Source organism: Equus przewalskii, chromosome X, assembly GCF_037783145.1.
Source record: "Equus przewalskii isolate Varuska chromosome X, EquPr2, whole genome shotgun sequence".
Lineage (NCBI taxonomy): Eukaryota > Metazoa > Chordata > Mammalia > Perissodactyla > Equidae > Equus > Equus przewalskii.
In genome coordinates this window covers 39,855,451-39,877,166 of record NC_091863.1, presented here as the reverse complement: position 1 = coordinate 39,877,166, position 21,716 = coordinate 39,855,451, and the positions used below count along the sequence as shown (strand labels likewise).

At 47.9% G+C, this 21,716-nt stretch overlaps 2 protein-coding genes across 2 annotated transcripts; one reads left to right on the top strand and one right to left on the bottom strand.

Moving 5' to 3' along the window:
* The first annotated feature begins 12,074 nt into the window (after positions 1–12,074).
* On the top strand, positions 12,075–16,764 carry PCSK1N (proprotein convertase subtilisin/kexin type 1 inhibitor). The gene is made up of 3 exons (XM_070606700.1): positions 12,075–12,439; positions 15,498–15,970; positions 16,433–16,764. Exons 1-3 carry the CDS (start codon positions 12,077–12,079, stop codon positions 16,626–16,628), a joined length of 1,032 nt encoding a protein of 343 aa, XP_070462801.1. The 5' UTR covers positions 12,075–12,076; the 3' UTR covers positions 16,629–16,764.
* A 969-nt stretch (positions 16,765–17,733) lies between these two features.
* On the bottom strand, positions 17,734–21,637 carry ERAS (ES cell expressed Ras). The gene is made up of 2 exons (XM_070605377.1): positions 21,466–21,637; positions 17,734–18,722 (listed from the first exon to the last, which is right to left on the bottom strand). The coding sequence occupies exons 1-2, from the start codon at positions 21,474–21,476 to the stop codon at positions 17,978–17,980; spliced, it is 756 nt and encodes a 251-aa protein (XP_070461478.1). The 5' UTR covers positions 21,477–21,637; the 3' UTR covers positions 17,734–17,977.
* Between the last annotated feature and the right edge of the window lie 79 nt (positions 21,638–21,716).

Below are 21,716 nucleotides of genomic sequence, written 5' to 3'. Positions count from 1 at the left end.
AAGGAAAAGCTCAATTTGTTAGCACGATCTAAGTAGCTGAGGTAAATACAGCCAGTGGTTAGCAGAGGTCAGCATAAGGGAAGCCATCTTGTAGAAGGAAGGCATGCTGGAACTGTAGATGACCCTGATTCACCAGACTCCCCCCCCCACCCCCGCACAAACACACACTTCTCAGTAACGCTTTAGTTTGCACAAAGCCTAGATAAGTAAGCACCTGCTTGTGAGGAATATGCATGCTCTGCTGTTTTTGTACCCTGGCTTATGCATAAACCTCCCTATTATGATAAGGCAATAACTTCGCTCTTTAAGTTTTCTCAGGAATGCAACGACCTCTGGGAAAGAGCCTTATGGTGATATCCATCGCCAGTGACAGGAGAAAGAGATGATCTGGTGTCTCAATTTTACTACACTATATGCTCAACATTCTGAGACCCCCCCTTTTCAGCCCATTTCCCCTATATAACTGCTTCAAAATTTTGTTGTTTTAAGAAGATTCGTTGGGACATTAGTCTACCCTCTTCCCCCTTGCTAGAAAGCTGTAATAAAAAAACCCTTTCTCTCCTACCACCTTGCCTCTGGACTGTTGGCTTGTCTTTGTTACAAGTAGAAGACCCCTTTTGACAGTAACAAATTCACCTGGAAAATAAACCACAACCAAAATGTGCTCATGGCTCCTTTGGAGGTGTTCAAAAGGGCCTTGAGTCTTTGGTTCCTATTCATGTCCTACCTTAACAGTCTTTGTCATGATTGTGTCATTGGAGGTATGACACACAAGGGGATCATCTCAACAAAGCCCTCAAAGTTACCCCATCAATGTTGGTTCAGTATCGAGGCCATTTTCTCTCTGCTATCGCAGCTAATATCATGAAGCATTTTGCCAACCTCCACTCCTCCTAAGACTATCTCAGATGATGGCAAGCCGTATAGACATTCCTTCATTTGTTGTCCATTTTGATAAGGGTTCCTGGAGTGGCTTCAGATGAGTATGAAATTATCACCATAAAAGGCTAATTATCTTCCCTCTGAAAGGAGAGAGGAAAAATTTTGGCTGCAGGAAAACACAATTTGACATAAATGTACTCAAAAGAGGATTATTACATCTGATTTAAACAATAATTCAGGACCCTGACAATTACATCAAGGCATACTATTAAAATGTCAGCACTTCTTTTTTTTTCTAAACTTTTTATTAAGATTATGATAGTTTACAACCTTGTGAAATTTCAGTTGTACATTATTGTCAGTCATATTGTAGGTGCACCACTTCACCCTTTGTGCTCTCCCCCCCCCCCCTTCCCCGGTAACCACCGATCAGTTCACTTTGTTTCTATGTTTAACTTCCACCTATGAGTGGAGTCATACAGAGTTCGTCTTTCTCTGTCTGGCTTATTTCACTTAACATAATACCCTCAAGGTCCATCCGTGTTGTTGTGAATGGGACGATTTTATCCTTTTTATGACTGAGTAGTATTACACTGTATATAGATACCATATCTTCTTTATCCAATCATCAGTTGATGGGCATTTAGGTTGCTTCCACATCTTGGCTATTGTAAATAATGCTGTGATGAACACAGGGGTGCATGGGACTTTTGGAATTGCTGATTTCAAGTTCTTTAGATAGATACCCAGTAGTGGGATGGCTGGGTCATAAGGTATTTCTATTTTTAATTTTTTGAGAAATCTCCATACTGTTTTCCATGGTGGCTGCACCAGTTTGCATTCCCACCAACAGTGTATGAGGGTTCCTTTTTCTCCACAACCTCTCCAACATTTGTCACTTTTTGCTTTGGATATTTTTGCCATTCTAACAGGTGTAAGGTGATATCTTAGTGTCGTTTTGATTTGCATTTCCCTGATGATTAGTGATGACGAGCATCTTTTCATGTGTCTATTGGCCATCCTTATGTCTTCTTTGGAGAAATGTCTGGTCATGTCCCCTGCCCATTTTTTGATCGGGTTATTTGATTTTTTGTTGTTGAGTTGTGTGAGTTCTTTATATAGTATGGAGATTAACCCTTTGTTGGATATATGACTTGCAAATATTTTTTCCCAGTTGGTGGGTTGTTTTTTTGTTTCAATCCTGTTTTCCCTTGCCTTGAAGAAGCTCTTTAGTCTGATGAAGTCCCATTTGTTTATTCTTTCTATTGTTTCCCTCATCTGAGGAGTTATGGTGTCCGAAAAGATTCTTTTGAAACTGATGTCAAAGAGTGTACTGCCTATATTCTCTTCTAGAAGACTTATTGTTTCAGGCCTAATCTTTAGGTCTTTGATCCATTTTGAGTTTATTTTTGTGAATGGTGAAAAAGAATGGTTAATTTTCATTCTTTTACATGTGGCTGTCCAGTTTTCCCAGCACCATTTGTTGAAGAGACTTTCTTTTCTCCATTACAGGCCCTCAGCTCCTTTGTTGAAGATTAGTTGTCCATACAAATGTCAGCACTTCTTAATCTCCAAATACAGAAGTGAAGAGGAGGGTGTCTCCTTCGTGAAACAAGGTGACCTCTTTCTTTTAGATAGATAAAACAATCTCTTCCTGTGGATTTCTACCCTTTTTGTTCTAAGGCATCTCACAAATGAACAATCTTGTTCATGGCAAAAGTTTTCCAAAGTGGTTACTTCAATCCCCAAATTTCCTTGGTGAAATTATGCCAGTCAGAGAGATAAACATATGTGTTGACATTACAGTGAGAAAACATGAAGGAAGCAGGTGCTTGGCCTGGAAGAGGCACGGTTTTAGACTGAGAAGATCCCAGGAGAATCGCAGTGTTCCAGAAGGGTGGCGCTTGTGTGACTTGGTGTCTCCAGATTTTGGCCAAAGGCCAGTCGTCACCAATTATGTGCCAGGAATAAAAACTCTTCTGATTCTGGGCAGATGAAACTAAACAAAGCAATTCTCAGGGACACAAAAATAAGATTGAGGAAGAAATTCACATAAGCTGTTTTTCCAAATTTTTTTATTGTGGTGAAATAACATAAAATTTACCATCTTAACTGTTTGGTTTTTTTTAAAAGATTTTATTTTTTCCCTTTTTCTCCCCAAAGCCCCCCAGTACATAGTTGTATATTCTTCATTGTGGGTCTTTCTAGTTGTGGCATGTGGGACGCTGCCTCAGCGTGGTTTGATGAGCAGTGCCACGTCCGTGCCCAGGATTCGAACCAACGAAACACTGGGCCGCCTGCAGCAGAGCGCGCGAACTTAACCGCTCGGCCACGAGGCCAGCCCCCCATCTTAACTGTTTTTAAGTGTACAGTTCAGTGGTATTAAATACGTTCATAATGTTCAACTGTCACTACCATCCATCTCCGTAACTCTTTTCATCTTGTAAAACTGAAACTCTGTCCCCATTAAACAACGACTCCGCACTCCCCCTCCCCCAGCCCCTGGCACCCACCATTCTACTCTCTGTCCCTATGAATTGCACTACTCTAAAGTACTTCCTATAAATGGAATCGTAGAGTATTTGGGTTTTTTTTGTAACCGGCTTATTTCATTTTGGATAATGTCTTTCAAGTTTCATCCATGTTGTAATGTGTCAGAATTTCCTTCCTTTTTCAGGCTGAATGATATTCCATTGTACATATGGACCACATTTTGCTTATCCGTTCATCCACTGATGGACACTTGGGCTGCCTCCACGTTTTAGCTGTTGTGAATGATGCTGCTATGAACACGGTGTACGAATCTCTCTCTGAGCCCTGCTTCCACATAAGGTTTTCTAATGGTGATTCAAGGCACGTTTGTCCAAAAGATACTGGTCTCAGGAGACCTTCTGAACCCCCTCAGCCCCCAGGGCCAGCTCAGTAAAGATGTATCAGGGCTATGCTCATTCTCTCTATATAGACTTTTCCTTCTGTTGCAAAATAACGCTCAACTATGTAACTAAATGTAACACTCATACTATACAAGTAGAAAGACCATAGGAGCAGGTGGTAAAAGGCTAGAAAACAATTTTACCAAGCAACAATACATATCAGATCAGATAAACAAAGTCCCGGGCATCCTTATTCCTAGGAAAACAAACAAATCCAATGCCAAAGAGCCTCACTGGAATTGAAATGTCTATGTTCAATTCACTGTGAACTTACTCCCAGGTGACTTAACTAGCTGGAGACACGAGGGGTTTCAGATCCGTGCACTATTACTGAGTTGACGGTCACAGTCCAGGGCAGCTAGAGCTTCAGCTGAATCCCAGCGAAGCCTGCATTTGGTCAAAGACCATCAGGACACAGCTGTAATCAAACTAAGATGGGTTTATTGGCTTGCGGCAATGAGGGAGACCATACACCATGGGGAACCACAGAGTATCTGAAAAAGGAGTGTTGGAAATGTTATTATTGGATTTGAGCTTATGTTAGGTGGTGTTTTAGTTTTCAGTGCACAAGTCTTACACTTAGTTCATTAAATTTATTTCTAAGTGTTCTTATTCTTTCTGATGCTTTGGCAAATGGAATTGTTTTCTTAATTTCATTTTTGGATTGTTCATTGCTAGTGTAGAAATACAATTCAGTTTTGTAATATTGATCTTGTATCCTGAAACCTTGCAGGTCTTATTTATTAGCTGTAATGGTTTTGTTGTGGATTCCTTGAGATTATCCATGTACAAAATCATGTCATTTGCAAGCAGAAATAATTTCACTTCCGTCTTTCCAATATGGATGCTTTTTTCTTGCCTAATTGCCCTGGCCAGAACCTTCCGTACAACGTTGAAGAGAAGTGGTGAGAGGGAACATCCTTGTCTTGTTCCTGATCCTTGGGAGGAAAGCTTTTAGTCTTTCACCATTAAGTATAATGTTAGCTGTGGAGTTTCTGTCCTTTACTGAGATGATCGTGTGGTTCTTGTCCTTTATTCTATTGGCGTGGTCTAATACGTTAATAGATTTCAGATGTTAAGCCAACCTTACATTTCTGAGATAAATCCCTCTTGGTCATGGTATGTAATCCTTTTGATGTGTTGCTGGATTTGGTTTGCTAGGATTTTTTACAGAATTTCTGAGTCCATATTCATAAGAGATATCAGTCTGTAGTTTTCTAGCGATGCTTTTATCTGATTTTACTTTTGGCCTCATCAAATGAGTTGCAAAATGTTCTCTCCTCTTTTGTAAAAGTTTGTGAAGGATTGCTATTAATTCTTTAGATACTTGGTAGAATTCACCAGTGAAGACATCTCATCCTGAGCATCTCTGTGGGAAGTTTAAAAATTATTAATTGATTAATAATTAATTTAAATTATTATTAATTAATTTCAGTAGTACGCAGAAACTTTGCTCCAATATAGCTCTGTTCCTTCTCTCCTCCTTTTCCCTATTATTGTCAGGCAAATTACATCTTTATACTTTATAAGTACATCAAAACAATTTCACAATTATTGCTTTATGCAGTTGTCTTTTAAATTAGATAACAGAGGAAAAGAGTTACAAAGTATGTGTTTACACTGTCCTGTATCTTTACCTGGGTAGTTACCTTTACCTGCGTTCTTTATTTCTTCATGTGGATTTGAGTTACCATCTAGTGTCCTTTCAATTCAGCGTGCACAAACCCCTTTAGTATTTCTTGTGGGATAAGCCTGTTAGTGATGTTTTTGTTTACCTGGAAACGTATTCCCTTCTTCCTCATTTAAAAAATATTTTTGCTTGTGGTAAAATACACATAACGTGTAATTTCTCTTTCATTTTTAAAGGATATCTTTGCTGGATGTAGAGTTTGTGGTTGGTGGTCATTTTCTTTAAGCGCTTGGAACACGTCGTCTCACTGCCCCCTGGTCTCTGTGGTTTCTGCTGAGAAGTCAGCTGTTAGTCTGGTGCTATCCTTGTATGTGATGAGTTATTTTTCTCATGTTGCTTTCAGGATTTTCTCTTTGTACTTTAGCTTTTGACAGTTTGACTATTATATGTAGAGATATGGATCTCCTTTAGTTTATCCAACTTGGTGTTTGTTGAGCTCTTGGATGGGTGGATTAATGTTATTCACCAAATTTGGGAAGTTTCTTGCCATTACTTCTTTTTTTCCAGTTCATGCTTTTGTAATTCTTTCAGAGGTACATGAAAAATAATCTGAATTATATATCTCCTAAAGGATCTTATTTTGCCCTCATACTTTAATACTAGATTGACTGAGTACACAGTTTTAGCTTAAAAAATTCCCCTCATAGATTTTATGATATCGCACCATTGTGTTCTAGTACCCGTGTTGACTGAGAAAACTCTGATGCTTCTCTATTTTTTCAGGTGATCTATTTTATGTCTTTAGAAGCTTCTTCTTTACCCTTGGAGTTTTAAATTTCCCCAGGGTCAATCAATTAGTCAAATAGTACGTGCATACTTTATGTCGGTTACGGTGACAGGGGGATACAGCCATGAACACTACAGATGGCATCTCTGCTCTTATTTATAGAACTTCCATTCTAATGGGGGAAGGAGGAAGACAAGTAACAAATACATAAGTACGGGTTTTGGTGAACACAGTAAAGGGAATGAACAGGGTCTAATGTGAGAGAGTAACGTCTGGAGGACGGGGCTGCTGTTTACATAAAGTGCTCAAGGGAGCAGCTGATGCTAAATAAGCATAGCATGTGCAAATGCACTAATGAAGGAAAGATGCATATTGAATTTTCAACATCAGTCTTTCATGGCCTTTAACTTTCTTCTTCCATTGTCTATCTCTTGGTCTTTGGATCCTCATATTTAAGACACTTCTTCAAAATTATCTTCCAGATTACTAATTCTGTCTTCAATTGTGTCCATTCTACATATTCAGCCCTGTGTCTGCTGATTGCTCTTTTCACAGCAGCTTCTTTTTCAAAAAACTATTTTTTTAGAAAAGTTTTAGGTTTACTGCAAAATTGAGAGGAAGATACAGAGATTTCCTACACATAGCCTCCTCTTATTTTGTGAGTGTAGTATCAATATTTAAGAAGTTTCCATATTTCTTCGGTTATCTTTGTTTCGTCTCATTTGTTCCTGTTCCATTTATTATTAGTCCTTCTGTTTTGTGCCATTGGTTTTTCTTGAATGAATTAATTCAATACTCTATGCACACTTATTGAGCACCTGCTATATGCCGGGCGTGGGAATGCAATGGGGAAGAAATCAAAGACATTGTTCCCTGGAAACTTACGTTGTAGCTGGGGAAACTGTGTAAAGAAATATGGAGATAACCTTATGAAGGGAAGTGACAAGTACTATGATGGAAAATAAAGGAGACAACAGAGGACAGAGGCCTTTAAGTAGAGAGACCAGGGTAGCCTCTCTGAGGGGTGATGTCTAAACAAAGACCAGAATGAAATGAGGGAACAAGCCACGTGCAAAGCGAACAAGTCCAAAGCCCCTGAAGTTGTGAATATGCTCGGCATGTGTGAAGAACCGCAAGGAGGCCAGAGTGGTGAGAGCAGAGTGAGTGAGGGGGACAGTGGTAGGAAGTGAGGTTGGAGAGGTGACAGGGGCTAGGTCTCACAGGGCCTTGTGGACCATGGGCTTTATGTGGTACCATGGACTTTACCTTTTATTCTTATGGGAGCCAGGGGAAAGTTCTAAGTAGATAAGGGACATTACTTGAGTTAGAGTAGGATCCCTCTGGCAGCTATGAGGAAAAGAGACTGTGCGGGGGCACAAGAGGAAGCAGGGCGACTAGCGAGGAGGCTGCTGGAGGGGCCAAATGGCTGATCGTGGTGCTGGCAGTGGAGGGGTGAGAAGGGGTTGGATTATGGATCTATTTTGAAGGTGGAGCCAACATGATTTCCTCAGAGACTAGATGTAGGAGTGAGAAAGGAGGAGTCAAGGGTGCTTCATGGGTTTTTTGTTTTGTTTTTTTTTTACAGGTTTTATTTTTCCTTTTTCTCCCCAAAGCCCCCCGGTACATAGGTGTGTATTTTTAGTTGTGGGTCCTTCTAGTTGTGGCATGTGGGATGCTGCCCCAGTATGGCCTGATGAGTCGTGCCATGTCGGCGCCCAGGATTCGATCCTGCGAAACACTGGGCCATCGAAGTGGAGCGCGCGAACCCAACCACTCGGCCACGGGGTCGGCGCCTGCTTCATGGTTTTTGACCTGAGAAGCTGGGTGAATGATAGACCATTTACTGAGGTGGGGGAAACTGAGGGAGGAGTAGGGTTATTTTTGGTGGAGGGGCAGGCCTTGGAGGCAGTAAATCAATAGGTCAATGTGGGGGAGGTTAACATCCAAGTGGAAATGTCGAGGAGGCAGTTGGAGTTCGAATCTGGAGAGGCCCAGGCTAGAGATACGAATGAGGGAGTAAAAGTGAATAAATGCTATTTGAAGGAAAGAGTGACAGAGAGCTCTGGAGGATCTCACACCGGCTATTAAATGTTCCAGTCTGAGGCAACACACGCCACTTCCACTGACAACTCATGGCTCCCCTCAGTCCTGAGGAAGTGCGATCCTACCACGTGCCACGGTCCTGGAAGGGAGGAAAACATACCGGCAAACAGCATGAATGACCACCACCGCGAGTCAGTGGACTTGTTTTTGCTTCTGCAAAACTTCCCCACTCTCCCCCGGCTGTTTGAGTTGTGCTTCCCTTGGCTCTTCTTTCCACATAGCTTGATCCCATCTGCAAGCTCTCTTCCAGAGAATCCCTCAGAATATCTAGTCCCCTGATGGCTTCCTTTCTTGAAAAGCATCACCGAAGATTTTCTTTTTGGTGTATTTTTGGAGTTGCTTTGGTGGGATTTGGGGAAGGAAGGAAGGTAGATTGTGTGCTCACCAGACCATTTTGCTACCCTCTCCCAGAAAGCTTAAAAATACAGCAAATCAGAATGCGGTACTGCTGTGCTCCAGCCTCACCAGCCTGCCTTCATTCACAGCCTTGACACGCCACGCTGCTTCTCACCTTAGACCATTTCCTTGCGCCTTCCCTCTGCCTGAAATGCTTCTCCCTTATACCCATCTCCCTGGGTATCTTCTCCTCGACTTTTAGCTCTAAGCATAGACACCCTTTCTCAGGGGGAATTTTCCCAGACCCCTTCCACTATGGGTGGTAGATCCTCTTGCCACTGGGACTTGATGACGCCAGTGTAGAGGCTTAATTTGGTTAAGTGCTGCCAGACAAGTGTCCAGAAAGCTGCTCAGACTCTCGCCAACAGTACATGAAGGTTCCTATACCCCCACATGCCTGCCAACACTTTGTGCGATTCAGTTTTCTAATTTTTGCCAATATGATGGGTCTAAAGTAATATTTCACTATTTTAAAAAAATTTTACTCCTCTAATCATTAGTAGAATTGAGCACGTCTTCATATGCCTTCATAACTCCATGGGTTTCCTCTTGCGTAACCTATCTGTTCCTATCCTTTGTCCATTTTTCTTTGGGGTTCCTGTCTTTTTCTTGCTGATTTCCTAAAGTCCCCTTCATATTCTGGATGTTTAACCTCTTGTCACTTCACACATAGCAAATATCATTACCCAGCCTGTCATGTCTATTAACTTTGTGTGTGGGGTCTTTCGTTAGACAGAAACTGTAAATTTTGATGTGTACATTGTCATTAACATTCTTCCCTGTGGTTTGTGCTTTTGAAGTTTTGTTCAAGATGTCCTTCCCCATCCCTAGGTCACATGATATATTTTCTTCCTTTAATTTATAGTTTTTTCTTTTCCATTAAGGTCTTTAACCCATCTGGAGTTATTGTTTGTATATGGCATGAGGTAAGGCTCCAGCTAATCTTCCTAACACCGTCTACCTTCTGGCTTGGGAACACATCCTAACATCTGGTAGATAAAGCCCGCCTTCGTCACTCCTCTTTTTCAGAATTGATTTAGCCATTCACAGACCTTTCTTCTTTTATATAGATATTTATTTATTGAGATATAATTCACATCCCATAAAGTTCACCATTTTAAAATGCACGATTCAAAGGTTTTTAGTATATTTACTAAGTTGTGCTGTCATCACCACTATCTAATACCAGAACATTTTTATCACCTCAAAAGGAAACCCTGTACCCATTAGTAGTCACTCCCCATGCCATTCCATTCCCCCAGGACCTGGCAACCACTCCTCAATTTTCTATCTCTACGGACTTGCCAGTTCTGGACATTTCACATAAATGGATTCGTGCAATATGTGGCTTTTTGTGTCTGGCTTCTTTCACTTAGCATATTTTCAAGTTTTACCTATATTGCAGCATATGTTGTTGCTTCATTTCTTTTTACAGATGACAATATTCCGTTGTATGGATACACCTCATTTTGTCCATTCATTTATCAGTTGATGGACATTTGGGTTGTTTTTACTTTTTGGCTATTATGAAAAATACACAAGTTTTTGTGTGGACTCTTTATATACATTTACAAATAAGTTTTATTAATTTTCCTTAAAATATTCACCTGGGACTTAAGTTGAGATTATATTGAAATTATATATTAATTTGGAGATAATTGAAATCTTTATAATATGAAATAGTCTCATCCTAGAGCATGAAACGTGTCTTCATTTATTCAGATCATCTTTTATACCTTTTAATGAAGTTTTAACATTTTCTCTATAGAGATCTTATTTATCCCATTTATATTAGTTTTCTATTGCTATGTAACAATATTACCACACACTTCTCAGTTTAAAAACAACATACTTACAATAACATTAACTCACAGTTTCTCTGGCTCAGGAGTCAGGGCAGGGCTTAACTGGGTTCTCTGCTTAGGGTCTCACAAAGCTGAAATGAAGGTGTTGACTAGGGCTGCAGTCTCATCTGAGGCTTGACTGGGGAAGGATCTGCTTCCAAGCTCACTGAAGTTCTTGGCAGAATTCAAGTCCTTGTGATTGCAGGACTGGGGGCTTCGAATTCTTGCTGGCTGTCAGCTGAAGGCCAACCTCAGCTCCTAGAGGCCACCCTCTATTCCTTGCTATGTGAGGTTCCTCAAAGTGGCCACTTATTTCATTAAAGCCAGAAAAGGAGTGGGAGTTGCTTCACAAGATGGTTGTTTCAATCTCATTTTTAACATAATTATGTACAGGCAGTCATGTACATCTGGTCACCTTTGGTCATGCACACACTCAAGGAGAAGGGATTACACAAGGATGTGAACACCAGAAGGCAAGGATCATGGGAGCCATCCTAAGTGTATGTCCATTACACCATCCCTGGGTATATAACCTTTAGGTCAATAAGGAGATGAGTATAAGAATTTTCATTGTAAAGTTGTTTGTAATACTGAGGAGATGGAGGCAGTTAGAATCAATGAATTAGATATACTCACAGCAACATAAATGGATCTTTCTTTTCTTCACTTTTAATTTATGCCATTACCATACTTTGTTTTAATTCCAAAAGGAAGATATCTTTATTTTTATCTGATTATAATAGTAATACATATTCATTGCAACAGAAAACGGAGAAAAATGTAAAGGAGAAAGTGATAAACCATCGTTTTATTGCCCCACCCAGAAATAACCACTAATGTTCCTTTCCCAACATTTTTTCCCCTATGGGTACACAAATTTTAACAAAGTTTTGTTTCTTTTGATGTATCATTTTAACTGGCTTGAAATCCCTTCTGAAACAATATATGGGTAAAATCTATCTATGTATCTATCCACGTATCTATGGGAAAACTAGTCGATTCAGACAGTAAAAGACAGAGGCAGGAGGAGGGTTGCAGAGATAAAGGGAGAGGCAGATGGGAGAGGAAGACAGAGTGAGCTGTGGGCACACAAGGGCAGAAAGAGAGCCTTGGAGAGATGATGATACTGACAAAGAAACGAGAGGATAGAAAGGAGCATTTATTGAGCTCTACTGAATGTCACTGTTATTAAACCTTCAAAGCTACTCTGAGGGGCAGTTACTGGTAATCCCTTTATGCAGGTGAGGGGCTGAACCTTAGAATGGTGAACTGACCTGTTCACGGTCACATCACCTGGATTGAACCCATCGCCCTGTAAAGGGCCTGGCCCATAGTAGACGATCTGTAACTGTTTATCCGATGAACAATGTCATATATCTCCTCCCTAAGGAGGGAAAGATGGGGACCGGGCCCCCATTTCACTCCTCCGAGTCATTTTTTTCTGCCTGTCTGCTAAGGCGACAGCAAGGTCTGTTGCCCCGGCAACTGCCCTCGGACTGCCATGGCAACCGCCATCGCAGGCTCTTGCTCTCCACCTTGCCCCTTAGGCATCTCCATGGCGACGGGCGGGACAGAGGGGCTGCGGGAGCTCGGATGCCGCGCCTGCGTAGAGTGCGGGAGGGGGTGGGCAGGGGAGGGCAGGGCTCCGCGGTGTGCGCAGCCGCAGAGCACCGCAGCTTTGCCCGCTAGCCCGAGCGCTGCGCATTTGCCAGCCAGTCCGCCCGTCCGGAGCCCGGCTCGCTGGGGCAGTATGGCGGGGTCGCCGCTGCTCCGCGGGCCGCGGGCCGGGGGCGTCGGCCTTTTGGTGCTGCTGCTGTTGGGCTTACTTCGGCCACCCCCCGCGCTCTGCGCTAGGCCAGTAAAGGTGCGACCCCGGTCGGGCACCGGGTGGGGGTCGGGGGGAGGATGCTACGGGCGAGGGTCCGTGCTCGGCTGCTGGCCCCTCATCCTCGCTGGGCCCAGCTCCCGGGACATGCAGAGAGATCGGCCAGGGTGGCCTGGGGTCCAGCCTCCAGTCCGCGTCCAGGCCATGCTGGGCTGGGTCTCCGGGTGTACGGGTTGCGGGGTCCGGAGCTCGGCCAGCAGCCACGCCCTGCACATCCCTCAGCACTCGGCTCTGGGCTTGGCCTCGCCTCCCCGCCGCCAGTGGCGCTGTCCATGGGACTTTAAGGAAGGGAGTGTGTGCATCGGTATGTGTGCGCATGATGTGATGACAGGGGCATGAGGATGTTGGTGTCCTTGTAAGTGTGTGTCCTTTGGTGTGAGCGCTTCCTAGGGTCCATACAAAGGTGCCGTTGTTGGTCCGGGTGTGCAGTGTGTGTGATGCTGAGGATGCTTCTGTGTTTGACTTTTCTCAGCGACGTTCGTATGTGCGAATCCTATGGTGATGGCATGACCTATGGGCGTGTCTTTCTGTGTGTGTGATTTTGTTTTTGTTTGAGAAGGAGTGGTCTTTGCATCTCCGTGTGCACATCCCATTTTGGTTCAGTTGGACTGAGTGACTAGGATTTTGTATGTGTTCATGAGGCCATTTCTCCCTGTTTCTTTGTGGAGCTGTGTCATTGTGGGGAGAGGAGCCATGATGTCACTGTGCTGCATTGTGTCTTGAAGGGTGGTGCGTGTCCTGGCATCTGGGTAGCTTGGCGATTGTAACTGCAGGAGCAGCCGTGGATGTGAACGTGTGCAGTTCCTTGCATGTGAATGTGGCAGGGTTGGGTTGCATATGTGACATCTCAAGGCCTGTCAGTCCCTGTGAGTGTGTGATTCCCTGGGGGCTGAGGGCTAGTGGGCATCAAGGGCACTTGGAGCACATCCTCCTCTAACTCTTCAGGACGCTCTGCGTCAAGGATAGAGGATTTTTAAAATGATTAAATATTTTATATATATATATATGACGTAATAGATTTAACATATATGTACGATGTAAGGAATAATGATAAAATAACCCCCATGTATACCCGCCACTCAATTTGACCACCAGTGGGAAGCCCCCGGGCGCCCCTCCCCACAGCAGCTCCTGTCCTCCATAATCATTATCCTGTCTTTTCTGTTCCTTGATCCTTTACTTTTTTTGTAGCTTGTCACATATCTGTGTATCTCTAAACAATATCTTGTTTAGTTTTTCCTCGCAGAAATGGACTCAAACTGGGCATCTGGCTCCTGGTGGTCACTAGGGGTCACTAGGAAGTCATCAGGCTGTCTGGTGGTCTCGGGGAATCTGCAGTGGAATTCTGCAACTTGCGTGGGGTTTTTTGCTCTCCTTTGGCTGTGAGAGTCGTCTACACTGAAGTGTGTGGCTGTAATTCACTTATTTTTATTGCTGCATCATGTCATATCCTATGAGTATATCATGAGTATATGAGTAGATCATGGTTTGTAGATGCCTTCTCAATACGTCCATAGATATTTGGATTATTTCCAGGCTTTTCTTTCTTTTTTTCCTTCTGTCCACTTTTATGCTATTGCAAACAGTGCTGCTGTAATTTTCCCTGAACTGTGTCCAGTAGTATATGTACACCAGCTACTCGGGGGTATAACACCCCAGGAGTGGGTCATAAAATGTCTTTTTAGACATTGCCGAATTGTTCTTCAAAGTTATTTTGGCAATTGAATTCCCACCAGCAATATATGAGAGTTTTTATTTTTTCCACATCCATGTCAACACTGGACATTATTAGACTTTCTGATTTTTGGCGATCTTCTGGATGTATAATGCATACTATCTCACTGGCATTTTAATTTGCATTTCCCTGATTACTAATGAGGTTCACTATTTTTTGTTCGTTTAGTAACTGTTTTTGTTTCCTTTTTTGTGAACCACTTGCTCATCAGTTTTGCCCATTTTTGTATCAGTTTGGTTTTTCCTTACTGCTTTCTAGGCCTTCTTCGTGTGTTGGTTACTAATCCGTCCCTGACTACTTGTATTGCAGGATCTTCAACTCTGATTTTACTTTTCATTCTTTTTATGGTGTCTTGGGATAAAAAGAAAGTCTTAATTGTAATGTAGTCAAATTTATTTATCTTTTCCTTTCCATTGTTCCCAAATTTGGCTCGCTTGTTCCTGCAAGATTATTGCAGGAGTCGATCTTGTTCCCCTGCTCTGCAGTGCCCCCTCTGTCATGTGGCAAAAGCCAGTATGCGTGGATCTGTTTCTAAGCTCTGTTCAATCCTATTGCTTCCTTCTGCTGTGTGGAGTCTGCTGTTTAACTTGCCCGTTTAATTTTTAATTCTATTTAAATTATATTTCTAGATGTTCTCTATGTTTCTTTTTCAAATCTTCATGGTCATTTTTATGGTCTTTTGTTCCTTGCTCACACTTTTGATATCCTGTTATTTCTTTAAACTTACTGAAATCATTTCAAAACTGTCTTAACTGAGAATTAGTCACGGGATAATTCATTCTACAGATAGACTTGCACACGTGCCAAGTGGCACACGAACAAGGTTATCCATTCCGACATTATTTATAAGAATAGCAAAAGATTGGAAGCACCCTAAATGTTCATCAGTTGAAGACTGGTTAAATAAACCGTTGCACAACCATACAAAAGGGATTCAATGCCCAAGAAAGAAAGAAAAAGGGAGAGAGAAAGGATGCTGTTAACGTACTGAGCTAGATATAGATTCCAAAAAGCAAGCTGCAAAACAGTCTGCTACCTTTTGGGTAAAAGAAGTGGACAATAGGAACCTATAAAATGCGAATATTGGTTCCTATTGCCCACAAAGTTAATATAGAAAAATCTATAGCTGTCTTGGGCATCTCCAGAGGCCTTAGGGGTGTCTGGGGATATTTGAGGGGCCACGGTGCCTTTAGTGGCATCTGAGGATGTTTGATGAGGTCCACGGATCCCCCCGGGTTGCGGGTCCCTGGCTGGCCTGACGGATGTTGACGACACCTTTCTCCCCACCTCATCTTCCCGCAGGAGTCCCGCAGCCTGGGCGCAGCCTCGCCGCCCATGGCTGAGGCTGGCGCTCCCCGCCGCTTCCGGCGGGCGGTGCCCCGGGGAGAGGCGGCGGGGGCCGTGCAGGAGCTGGCGCGGGCGCTGGCGCACCTGCTGGAGGCCGAAAGGCAGGAGCGGGCGCGGGCGGAGGCGCAGGAGGCCGAGGATCAGCAGGCGCGCGTCCTGGCGCAGCTGCTGCGCGTCTGGAGCACACCGCGCACCAGCGACGCGGCTCCGGGCCTGGAGGACGACCCCGACGCGCCCGCGGCGCAGCTCGCCCGCGCCCTGCTCCGCGCCCGCCTCGACCCTGCCGCCCTCGCGGCCCAACTGGTCCCCGCTCCTGTCCCAGCCGCGGCGCTCAGACCCCGGCCTCCGGTCTACGACGACGGCCCCACGGGCCCCGACGCCGAGGACGCTGGCGACGAGACGCCCGACGTGGACCCCGAGCTCCTGAGGTACCCGGGCGAGGGGTGGGCAGGGGGAGGGCGCCTGCATCCAGGGAAGAGGAGGGCGAGGGGCTGCGGGGGCCTGCTTCGCCAGGTGGAGGTGCGAACACCTAGGTCCTGGGACCCTAGCGGGGAATGAGGTCCTGGACCCTGGGTGTGGGGGCAGAGATTCCTGGCTGGGGGGACAGAGGAGGACGTGGACTCTCGGTCCCGGGGAGGAGGCTAGGATGCCCGATTTCTGGGGAGAGGAGTGGGAGGCGAAGAAACTACAGTTTCTATAGGCGGGGATGGGATGGGAGGCGGGGACTTCTGTCTCCTGACGGCAAGGAGTTGGGGACGCCTGGGTGGGGAGGAGGCTGGAGATGGCCAGGTCCCCAGGCAGTATGGGGTTGCAGGGCCATCTGGGTCCTAGGGCCCGGGCGCTGATTCGCGGACACATCCTCTCCGCATTCCGCTCTGGCTCCCCCGCAGGTACTTGTTGGGGCGGATCCTTGCGGGAAGCGCGGACTCCGAGGCCGTGGCTGCCCCGCGCCGCCTCCGCCGCGCCGCGGACCAGGATTTAGGCCCTGAGGTGCCCCCTGAAGGCGTGCTGGGGGCCCTGCTGCGCGTGAAGCGTCTGGAGACCCCCGCGCCCCAGGCGCCGGCGCGCCGCATTTTGCCGCCTTGAGCACCGCCTGTATCCTACGCGCCCAGGACCACCCCTCCCCCGACACCCCGACTGCTCCCCGCCAGCCGCAGTTGCTGCCCTTGAACCCCAAGATCCCCACCCCTGGCCCCACAATAAATACGATCTGAAGCAGCTATGTGCTTGTCTGTGTGAGTGGCAGTTTCTAGGGAGCTAATGGCTTGGGTGGTGATGGCCACCCTCAGAGAAGGGCAGAGGGACCCCTGCTCTGGGCCCCTCACTTTAGAGACTCCCCCCCCCCCCCCCCGCCAGTCTATGCCTCTCCTCATTGTCCGTATAGACAATGGCAGTGCCCACCCAGATCCTGTGCCCCACTTTTGGGTGGGCCTCACTGGGGTGTGGGGAGCCCAGAAGGCTTTGAGGCCACTTTTCAAGACCTGCAGCAGCATCTTCCGAGGGTGCCTCCTCCTGAGGACCAAGGGGTGGCTGTTTGTGAGGCATGCGAGTAGAGCTTGGGCTGAGCTGGCTGGCACGGGACACACGAGCGCCTCTTAATATCGGGAGGGGCTGCGGGCCGGGGGGTCAGCCTTCTCAATGCCCTCATATCATGGTATGGAAAGCTGGAGTCCGGAACTTAGAACCTGGGCCTTCAGTCATTAAGAAAATGTACTGGTCAAGGTAGGAGGCTAGGATGTATTTTGTTTACGTTTGTTAGCTGGATTTGTAAGGTTTCAACATTTAGTTACATAGTGTAGAGGCTGCTCTAGCTGCACTCTTGCCCCAGCCCTGAAGATACTGGAAGTCGGTGAGGTGGTAGCTGGTTTGTGGTCATGGCCTTTGCGCTGGCTATTCCCTTCGCCCCCAGTTATCGACAAGCTTTTGCACAAATGTTACCTACTCAGTAAGGCTTTCTTTGACCTCCCCGTCACTCTTTATTCCTTCCCCTGCCTTTAATACATAGCCTTACGTCATTCCTACAAGGGGAGAGGTTTTTAAGTGTCTTGTTTGCCTCTATATCCTTTGCACCCAAAGCAGAGCCTGGCACACAGTGGGCCTCCCCCCATTTCTTGAATGAAAGAATTCCCACAATTCAAGTAACATTCTCCCCAGTCTCACTCCCACCCACAGAACACTGCATGGAGGCAGCTTTCAAACCTAAGAACACAATTTATTTGATTTTGCACAAAATCTCTCAATTTGACATAACATAACCAACACTACACCCCACATTGCCAAAAAGCCCCTCACCGAATGAAAACCTTCCTAAGAGGGATCCCTTTATCCCAGTACACCACAGTGTCCCACACAGCTAGTTGTGCAACAGGTCTCACGTGAAGCAACCACCACCTTGGCCTAGGGGGGGGGGGGTCCACTTTTCTTGACCAGGACCCTCAGGCCACGCTGCAGCCACAGCGGCATGTGGCCTTCCGGTGCCGGCCCTTAGCCCCCCGGGGCCGGGCCGCAGCCTCCTTCGCCATGGCCTCCCGGACCCTTTGGATCTCATGGATGAGCAGGGAAAAGGCCTCCTCTACACCTTGCCGTGTCTTGGCTGAGGTCTCCACAAAGGGGGCCCCCCAGCTCTTCGCGAGGGCTACAGCGGCGGCGTGAGCATCTCCGGTGCTGGTGACGAGGTCACACTTGTTGCCCACAAGGACGAGGGGCTGGGTGTGGCGAGGGCCCCAGGTGGCCCATATCTGCTGCAGCTGGGCCAGAGACGAAGGGTCATCGAGGGCAAAGACCCCCAGCACACCATCCCCAATAGCCAGGCACTGGTCACGCAGGGCCCTATGAGTGGCCTGCCCTGCCGTGTCCAGCACATTCAGAATGCAGCCTCCATGGCCGAGGGCCACCTCCTTCCAGTAGGAATCCTGGATCGTGGGGTCGTGGTCTTCTACGAAGCACTGGTGGTTCAGCTGGATGGTCAGCGCACTCTTGCCCACGCCACTCGCGCCCACCACCACCGCCTTGTACTCGGGCAGCTGCTTCTCAGCACCCCTGGGGGTGCCCTGAGCCGTGGAGCTCTCCTCCTGGGAGCTAGGGCTCCACGTGCCCAGGCCCAGATCAACCGTGCTAGGATTTGTTGGCAGCGCCATGGCCCCGGCAGGCAGCTCAGGGAAGAGATGGAGACAGCAGACCCTGCACGGGGAGGAAGAGAAGAAAGACAACGGGGGGTGGGGAAGGGGGGAGATTAGGCAAGACCATTTGGGGGCAAGGGGACAGCTCGGTGTCATTGAATCAACACTTATTGAGTGCCTAGTGTGTGCTCATCACCTTCTGATATGCTATCTTGTTATTTATGTTGTTTATTCTCTCTCTCTCTCATTCCCTTCTGCGACATAAAGTCTGTGAAAGAAGGATTTTTAAACAGCTTTATTGAGATATAATTTATATACCATAAAGTTAGCCTAGTTAAAGTGTACAATTCAATTTTCGTTAGCATATTTCATGGAGTTGTGCAACCATCACCATAATCTAATTTTAGAGCATTTTCATCACCCCAAAAGAACCCCGCTGCCCATTAGCGGTCCCTCCACATTCTGGAGGGAGGGCAGGGAATCCGTCGGTTTCCATTTCGGATTGTGTCTCCATTGAACCCCAGCCCGGCACGGGGCCTGCCACAAATTGCATGCTGAGCGACATTCCTGCCCCCAGGGAGCTTATGTTCTAAAAGGGGGAGACAACAAACCAAATAAATAAGCAAATTGAGGTCTGTTAGCCATTACCATTAGAATCTAGTCTTTATTACTTACTGAACATACAGCTATTGAGAACTTATTGTGTGGCAAGGACAAAGACGTGGGGAAAGAAGTGGATAACAAACTCTGGCCCTCCTGGACAGGACATTCTAGTCAGGAAGACAGACAACAACACGGATAAATCAGTAAAGTATCTTTCCCCAATAGGTGGTAAGCACGCAGAAGGTGCTTTGTTAATGTTGGGCATTTTTATTATAATTTAATTTTCATTCAACTTGAGAATCTTCCTGCATGCCAGGCATTGTGATGAGTGTAGGGATGGGGGGGTGAGGAGTGGGGGGGGCGGGGGTGGGAGGTGTGGGGGTGGGGATACGGCAGTGAACAAAACAGACTGAAGTCCCTGCCCTTGGGGGGATTAGATTCTGGAAGTAAGAGATAATAAACAAGATAAGCAAGTAAATGATCATGCAGTTAAAGAGGATGGGCACACAGCAGGTGCTCAGTGTGAGCTATTAATAGAAAATCACCATTAATTCATTCAATACACATCCCGGTCCTAGTTCAGTGTGTGGTCTCAGGAAATGCATCATAATGGCTGCTGCCACAGGTCTCTCTGGCAACCCGGGAGCAGAGGCAGTTGGGGGGCAGATGGTGGGTTTGAGGTGTCCATGGGGGCTTCTGTTGAGTTGGGATATGGAGGTTGGGGTGGGGGTGGGGGCAAGGTCCCAGATGGGGATCCAGTTATGGGACCCTCTGCCCAGAGAAGTCCCTGAAAATAGTTATGGGATGTGCTCGCCCAGAAAGAAGGGGGCCATGATGAGGAGAGAGGTAAGCAGAGGACAGAGCCCTGGGGGTCCCCAAGCGCTTGGGGGACAGAAAGAGGGAGAAGACCTAGCTGCGCGGACAGAGTGAGGGGAGGGGGTGAGGACTGAAGAGGCGAGGACCACTGCAGCAGCCCGGGGCAGCGATGGCGGGGGACACGAGGGGAGGACGGGCTCCCGCCTTCTCTGAGGGTGGAACTAAGTGGCGGGGTCCGCTGAGAGTCAGAGGCCGGGCAGGGCGAGGCCGACCCCTCAGTTCGGGGCCCGGGCCGCCAGAAACCTGCGGGCGCCGCCTGAGGCAGGGGACGTGCGAGAAGCGCACTTCCCTCTCGGCGAAGGTCGCCGCGACGATGCTGAGGCCGTGAGAGCGGCCGCGGGCTCAGCACGGCCGGAGCCGCTCACCGCCCCCGGCCCGCCGACGCCCGGCGAGCGCGGCTGCCCAGCGCGGCCACCCGCCGACGGGAGCAGCAGGCCACAGCCCGTCGGAGCTGCCCGAGACGCTCGGCCCTCGGCTCAGGGCGCTCGGAGCCACTTGCCGTGCCAGCGCTACGAGAGTGCCATCAGAGGACCCTCGGGCCCCCGCGACCCCCCAACCACTGCCCCCGGCCCGCCTTCGGGCGGCCCCCACCAAAAGGGAGAGCCGGCGACCCCGCGCCCTCGCGCTGGCGCGGCCCGCCTCGCCGGGCCACACTTGCTTGGGCTGCGCCAGGTGAGGCGCGGAGCTCGGGCCGGCGAGTGGCCCGAGTCTCACCCAACAGCGCGCCCGCTCCGTCTGAACTCTCTCGCCCGGTCCCCCTGCTGCGGAGGGCGCGGCGGGGAAGGGACGACCCCAACCCCAAGTCGTGGTCCCGCGGTCCCGCTGCCCGCCCGGCGCGGGTACCCTCACCCAGCTCGGTCTCCACAAAGCCGCCGAGTGAGGGGCTGGCGGGCCCCTGAGAAGGGGAGGAGGCAGGGGAAGGACCCCTCACAGCCCACCTCGGCCGCGCCCCCTCAGCCCTCCGGGGAAAGCTCTCCCAGGTGCGGCTGGGGCTGGGGGCCCGGGAGGCCCGGCTCACCTCTGTCCCGGGAGAGGCAGTTGCGCTGGGACCCGAACCCGCCGCAGCTCTGACAGGACCGACCCGGAGGAGATGCTCCCACCCTGGCCCAGCGCGGGGGGGAGGGGGAGGGGGAGGGAGGACGCATGCGCACGGAGGCCCGCCCTCAAGCCCCTCGGCGCACCCCCTCCTCCCGGGCCCCCGCCCGCCGGCGGGGTGAGCGCAGGGTCACGCCCAGCCGGCAAGTGCGCAGGAAGGAGGTCTTCTGGGGGTGCACTGCACGCGGCCAGACCTCGCTGTGTGCCCCTGAGTCCTGCTGCACCCTTACCTTGCCCCCATCTGGGATGTGACTGAGTGTTGTTAGTGTGTGGAGGGTGTCAGATTTTTGACCTGAGTGGCCAGGCTTTTGGAAATGTTTTGTGAAGGCCTCTTTGAAGCCACGGAGCCTGTGCTGCCTCAAGCAGGCCTTTTGGTCGCCTGGGAGAGGGTTCTCTCCGGTCCTGGAGGGAAAGAGTTGCAGGAGAAGGGTTATTCTGCAGGGTAGTAAGAACCTGATTCGAGGTGGATGTGTGTCAAAGT

Excerpts from the sequence above, each read along its gene's own strand:
- PCSK1N (XM_070606700.1), top strand. The coding sequence starts at position 12,077 with ATGGCAACCGCCATCGCAGGCTCTTGCTCTCCACCTTGCCCCTTAGGC. Across the intron at positions 12,440-15,497 it reads TCTGCGCTAGGCCAGTAAAG|GAGTCCCGCAGCCTGGGCGC; the intron begins GTGCGACCCCGG and ends ATCTTCCCGCAG. Across the intron at positions 15,971-16,432 it reads GTGGACCCCGAGCTCCTGAG|GTACTTGTTGGGGCGGATCC; the intron begins GTACCCGGGCGA and ends GCTCCCCCGCAG.